The sequence below is a fragment of the Protobothrops mucrosquamatus genome, unplaced genomic scaffold, assembly GCF_001527695.2.
Source record: "Protobothrops mucrosquamatus isolate PMUCROS unplaced genomic scaffold, P.Mucros_1.0 scaffold3221, whole genome shotgun sequence".
Taxonomy (NCBI): domain Eukaryota; kingdom Metazoa; phylum Chordata; class Lepidosauria; order Squamata; family Viperidae; genus Protobothrops; species Protobothrops mucrosquamatus.
Genome location: NW_015389218.1, coordinates 39442 through 42575, shown reverse-complemented (window position 1 = coordinate 42575; position 3134 = coordinate 39442). Strand labels below are relative to the sequence as shown.

Genomic DNA, 3134 nt, shown 5'->3' with positions numbered 1-3134 from the left:
AAGTGTATTGCAGAATTTTTAAATCATTATTAAATAATAGATTTGTATTTGATAAGTGTCTAGATGAAAACCATTTTTGTCAATTTCTCACAGAATAATTATCAATTTATAAATCTAGCTTTTCCTCCTCCAAAATTGTTCTAGTTCAGGTATCCTGTAGGAGCAAAGAAAGATAGGAAGGAAACGCTGTATAAACTGAAATCAATTGTTTAATGTGGATGTAAGCCCATTAGTGCGTTTTGAAATGTTTTCTTATTCTAATGTTTCTTCAAGAGCTCAAGGCAATTTAAATGGGGATATTTTATCATTATAGCTACATAATAATTCATCAGGTTGTATTGTCATCAGTGACTGCATGGCCTCTGTAGATGTCATACATTAAATAAAATAAAAACCACATCAGGTAGATTCGGACTGGGCACAAGTATCCAGTGAGTTTCCACAGGTAAAAGTAATTTGGCCTTGAATTTCATTTCTCTCAATCCAGTTACATCCAATATCTTAACCAGTGTGCCACCCTGACTCACCATCAATACACTATCAAATCATCAAGTATGCCTTTATTAACATGTTTCTGACTGCCTTATTATTATTCTGCCGTAACTCTTTTTTCAAAAGATATGTTCATGATACAAGTGCAGTTGCTGTTAAAGTTTTCTTTTTCTTAGTTTTTCTGAAAATACTTATTTGATGTCTCTTTTAGCATTTGCCAAAAATATGAGTACCACATAAACTGGACAAATCTACAAGATAGGTCAGTATCCACAATATATTCTCACCCGAAGGCCTGTTCACAAATATAGGAAAGGTGCCCATGTAATTTAATGATAGAGACACCATTGCTTAAACCTTGATTCCGTAGAATCTGATAAATTGACAATATAATATTTCATCTACTGAAAAAGCCTACATACATAGATTTTATCATTGCAGACTCAATGGTGGGGGGCAGCTGGAAAACCAACAGTTTTTGATAACAGGCAGTCCTTGACTTATGACCACAATTGAGCCCAAAATTTCTATTGCTAAGCAAGGCAGTTGTTACGTGACTCAAATCCCATTTAATAACCTTTTTTGCCATGGTTGTTAAGTGATTCACTACAGTTAAATGAACCCTGTGGTTGTTAAGCAAATCTGGCTTTCCCTATTGACTTTGCTTGTCAGTAGTTCCCTAAGAAGATTACAAATAACAATCCCAGGATACTGGGATGCTGCAACCATTTTAAATGCATGCCAATTCCAAGCACCCAAGTTTGATCACGTGAGTATGGGGATGTAATGGTCATAAGAGTGAAAACTAGTCATAAGTCATATTTTTCAATGCTGTTATAACTTTGAACTGTCATTAAACAAATGATTGTAAGTCGAGGACTACTTGTATAGAGCAGGGGTCTGCAACATTGACAACTTTAAGACTTGTGGACTTCAGCTCCCAGAATTCCTCAGCCACTTATGCTGGCTGTCAAGGTTGCAGACCCTTGATATAGAGTATTCTTTGTTTATGTGCTGTAATAAACAAAGGTTTAATTCTCTGATGGAAAGAGAAGTCACTTCTGAAATGCAGAAATTACTTTACGTTCTGAAGTAAAGTATATCTTTCACAGCAGTTTCTCCCTAAGCAAAATACTATCCACTACTGAATAACTACTTCATGAAGATTTCTATCTTTGAAAGGAGAATTGCATGTAATAAAGACAGAAAAATAATGATATATTAAGTAAATTTCCTCACTTACCAAAACTGCTACAGACTCCTGTATGTCTTTGTGGCTAACCAGCTGCACATTACCATCTTCATAATAATGCACCTATATTAAAATGAAACCATTGAGGATTTAAATGCTTTGTACTAAATATTGTACAGGGACAAAGCCTTCCTTCCTAATTTAAAGAGAAAAACCTTTTCCTTGATGCTTCTGATCAAGTTTTGACAAAGCAAAATGGGCTTGTTTCAAGTTTGCATACCACTGATATAGGATATTTTTACTTATAAAAATAATACATTACCCTTTTAAAAATGCTCCTTAATTTATATTGAATGCATTTTTAAAAATTTGCTCATTATTTGTAACTATTTAGTTAAATTCTACATAATAGTTATACAAATCCATATTGTGCAATTATCTTAATTTATACAAAACATCATTATAGCAATAAGAAAGCACAAGCCAAATTTATTTCCTAAGGATACTACCATTTTAAATGTATTGGAACATTTCTAAATAATGCTAGGTAAGCAATAACAAATTTATAGCAGTGAGAAAGGCTTTGTGGTATAGCTAATGAAGCCATGCAAGAAAGTTGTGCTGAGCAATAACCATTTGTAGATTACTAAGCCAATAGAAGGAAATGCACATTATTGCACATTATGCTTTAATCTTTCAAACAGCTCATTGTATAAGACTTTCCTAATACAAAGCCTTTATCTTGTTAAATAATATTAATAAGGCTGAATAACATTAAGTTTTAGAAGAGGCCTTAGAATTCATTAGTTTTAACCTGATACTAAAATAGAAACAGTGGCATATTTTAAGGTGTTGCACCCACTGTTTACACAAGCCTAAAAGAATCTTGTCCTTAAGGTACAGAACAGACTAACAGAATTGGAAGGGACCTTAGAGGTTTTCTAGTCCAACCTCCTACTCAGGCAAGAAACCCTATACCATTTCAGACAAATGGTTGTCCAATTTCTTCTTAAAAACTTCCAGTGTTGGAGCATTCACAACTTCTGGAGGCAAGTTGTTCTAACAGTCAGGAAATTTCTCCTTAGTTCTAGGTTGCTTCTCTCCTTGATTAGTTTCCACCCGTTGCTTCTTGTCCTGCCCTCAGGTGTTTTGGAGAATAGCTTGACTCGCTCTTTGTGGCAACCCCTGAGATATTGGAATACTGCTATCATGTCACCTCTAGTTCTTTTCATTAAACTAGACATAACCAATTCCAGCAGATAGACATGTAATTTCCTATTTGAGAGAATCAAATTTTGGAGGGTGGTTATTGGTACACTTTCTGTATAGCTTAACAAACCTGGATCTTGAGCACTGCAATCACTTGAGCTGTAGGTGGAGTGATGGTAAATTTCCACTCTGATCTCCAACGTCCATTCCTACCAAAAATAGAAACTACAATTATTTATAG

General features: G+C 34.4%; 1 protein-coding gene across 1 annotated transcript in view; it reads right to left on the bottom strand.

Annotated features, from left to right (window-relative positions):
- The window catches only part of CAPZA1 (capping actin protein of muscle Z-line subunit alpha 1), a 21181-nt gene that overhangs the window by 3319 nt on the left and 14728 nt on the right, over window positions 1-3134 (bottom strand). Inside the window, exons 7-8 of the mRNA XM_015826651.1 lie at window positions 3024-3102; window positions 1736-1807 (exon numbers count right to left, since the gene is read on the bottom strand). Of these exons, the coding sequence (XP_015682137.1) occupies window positions 1736-1807; window positions 3024-3102 (151 nt within the window). The remainder of the gene's footprint in view (window positions 1-1735; window positions 1808-3023; window positions 3103-3134) is intronic.